The 2,593-nt window shown below is 37.2% G+C and overlaps 1 protein-coding gene across 1 annotated transcript in view; it reads left to right on the top strand.

The window, feature by feature from the left end:
* Positions 1-1,091, top strand: part of LOC101845271 (nuclear receptor subfamily 4 group A member 2) — a 6,099-nt gene extending 5,008 nt beyond the window's left edge. Inside the window, exon 4 of the mRNA XM_035972412.1 lies at positions 309-1,091. Within this exon, the coding sequence (XP_035828305.1) occupies positions 309-568 (260 nt within the window). The 3' untranslated portion in view covers positions 569-1,091. The remainder of the gene's footprint in view (positions 1-308) is intronic.
* The last annotated feature ends 1,502 nt before the right edge of the window (positions 1,092-2,593 follow it).

Below are 2,593 nucleotides of genomic sequence, written 5' to 3'. Positions count from 1 at the left end.
GATAGATAGATAGATAGATAGATAGATAGATAGATAGATAGATAGATAGATAGATCTGTCTGTCTGTCTGTCTGTCTGTCTGTCTGTCTGCCTGTCTGTCTGTCTGTCTGTCTGTCTGTCTGCCTGTCTGTCTGTCTGTCTTATGTCTGTGCGGGAACGAAAAAATGTACTTTCTTTGGAACGGTGTACATGTAAAAATAAAAAAAGCAACATCACCCGACATGCAGGTAAAAAATAAAGCTTCCCTGCTTGTCTCTCCCGCTCTCTTCCTCCGCCTAATCTTTTCCTCCCGTTCTCTTCTCTTCCAGTGAGGCACGGGCTGAGAGAGCCAGAGAAGATGGAAGAACTCCAGATGAAAATCATCGACTGTCTTCGCGACCACTGCACGTACAACAGCGAGGCTCAACGAAAACCACATTTCTTCTCCCGAATTCTCAGCAAGATCGCAGAGTTGCGCACCTTGAGTCGCGAAGGGCTGCAGTGCATGACGGAAGTGGCAAAATTTGATGACGTGATTTCAGCACCGTCTGTGATTCAAAATTATATTTCGAATCAGTTGCCTTTTTAAGAAACGATTATTATTATTTATTTATGTGATTGATTCAATGGCTTTACGGTTAAAGATGCTCATGTGTTCTTACGTAGCGGTGAAAAAAATAGTACGAGTGTGCGTTATTATTATTATTGTTTTCGTAGTTTTTACACGTTTTTTTTCTTTTTTATAATTGTACTTTTTTGTTTCTGATTATTTCTTCTGCTTCTTGAACAATTTAGAAGGCAGTTTAAAAAAACAAATTATCTGTCTTTATCAAGTCCCTAATCATTTGTTCTAATTGATATCAACACAACGTAAACTGTTGTTATTGTATTTTGTAAAACAAGTAAAGAGGGTGTCCTGATACACAAAGCGTTAAGTTTATGCCCTGACCTTGTTCTATTAGCTTGTTTGAATGTTTCTTTTATTAGATTTAAATGTTTCTTATTTCCTTGGGCAAGATGACGGTGCAGGTCAGATAGATCTGAAAGAAAGGAATGTACATTTTCACTGCCAAACGCCTATATTTGTTTTTCATACGTATGCATTTTAAAAATAATTTATAATAATGCAAAACACCGGGTGGAAGTGTTTTGCTTGTTGGGTTTTTGTGTTTAAAAAAGGGTTGTTTTTGTCAGTTCGTTTCTCTGAAATGTTGGGCAGACGTTGTTATAAATTATAAATTAAATGAAGTGGGTTGGCTTCCTGCCAAGTTCGTTTAGTTTTTTCTTGTTTTGTTTTGTTTTGTTTTTGTTTTTTTTTCTTTTGTTTTTTTTTCAGGGGGAAGAGGGTGGAACTGGGGGGGGGGGTTGCTTGTTTTATTTCTTTGTTCGGTTTGCTAAGAAAGAACATACGCTTTCGTAGTATCAGCATTGATCTGAAGACATTCTGTGTCTCCAAACACACACTGTTTGTTCACGTCCACTGTTTCTGGTTACGATTCTTTGACGCAGACGACAGCATCACCTTCTTGGTTCAGATATTACTGTAAAAAAGTGTGACTTTGTGAACACTTTTAATGGTTGTGAAAGTAAACATAATAATGATGTCCTTCGTAAGCTATATCGTATTCGATAAAGACGGATTTGCACTGGTACTTTATACATAGTTCTTGTGCCCGTCTAATATTGTTATAGTTTGTTTGTTTTTTTTGGAGATTTTTTTATGGAGGAGGGGGGAGGGGTGTACCCGATTTCAAATTACTCTCCAATAGGGCTGAGTCAATTGGATGGAGAGCTTTGTAAATTCTCGAAACAACCAAATTTCAATAGATTTGAACGAAGTTTATTCACATCATAGTCCAGTATGACACCATCAGAACGAACAGTGCTACGAAATGCATTGAAAGTGAAAGAAGAGATCTGTTGAAAAGTCGTGATGCACTTCAAACTTGTAATTATAAAACAATGTTTTAAAAAATGGTGATTTTTATGCACAAGGGTTAGATCTATTCATTTATCTGCGCAAAAGAACATAAAAAGAATCGAAATCGAATATTTTTGTACGTAAAGTGTTTGGGTTTTTTTTTCCTATTATAATATTCTATCAGACTCCTTAAAATGTGCATTGCTTGGAAATATCTGGTTTCTTCTTTTTTTTAACTTTTTTTTTTTTTTGCCATTTCGTGCAATTGTTCAAATGTTGATCTTACCTCGGTTTCAAGGGAAACAGGTATTTTCAATTTTCCTTCAATAAAAAAAGGATGTATGTCTAGTTTCATCTGAATCTCCCACACGAGTGTCTTGAAGACAGGATAGCTTCCCTGTGATCCCTGTGCGCACTTCTTCCATTGTAAATGATTTTTTTCTAAAATTTACCGTACCCCCCCCACACACACACACACACATTGCCTACCCGATCACACCCTATCCCACCCCAAACCAGAGGCTATACCTAAATGCTCTCTCCCAAATCCTGTCCAATCTTGATCTCGTTCCCTTCCAAAGTCGTCTAAATTGGGTCGGTGGTGGGCGTGAAACATCTATATACATTTTTTTTATAAACATTTCTCTCTCTCTCTCTCTCTCTCTCTCTCTCTCTCTCTCTCTCTCTCTCTCT

Source organism: Aplysia californica, unplaced genomic scaffold, assembly GCF_000002075.1.
Source record: "Aplysia californica isolate F4 #8 unplaced genomic scaffold, AplCal3.0 scaffold00684, whole genome shotgun sequence".
NCBI classification, from domain to species: domain Eukaryota; kingdom Metazoa; phylum Mollusca; class Gastropoda; order Aplysiida; family Aplysiidae; genus Aplysia; species Aplysia californica.
Note: the sequence above shows the minus strand (reverse complement) of the source record. Positions and strands in the feature narration are given on the sequence as shown.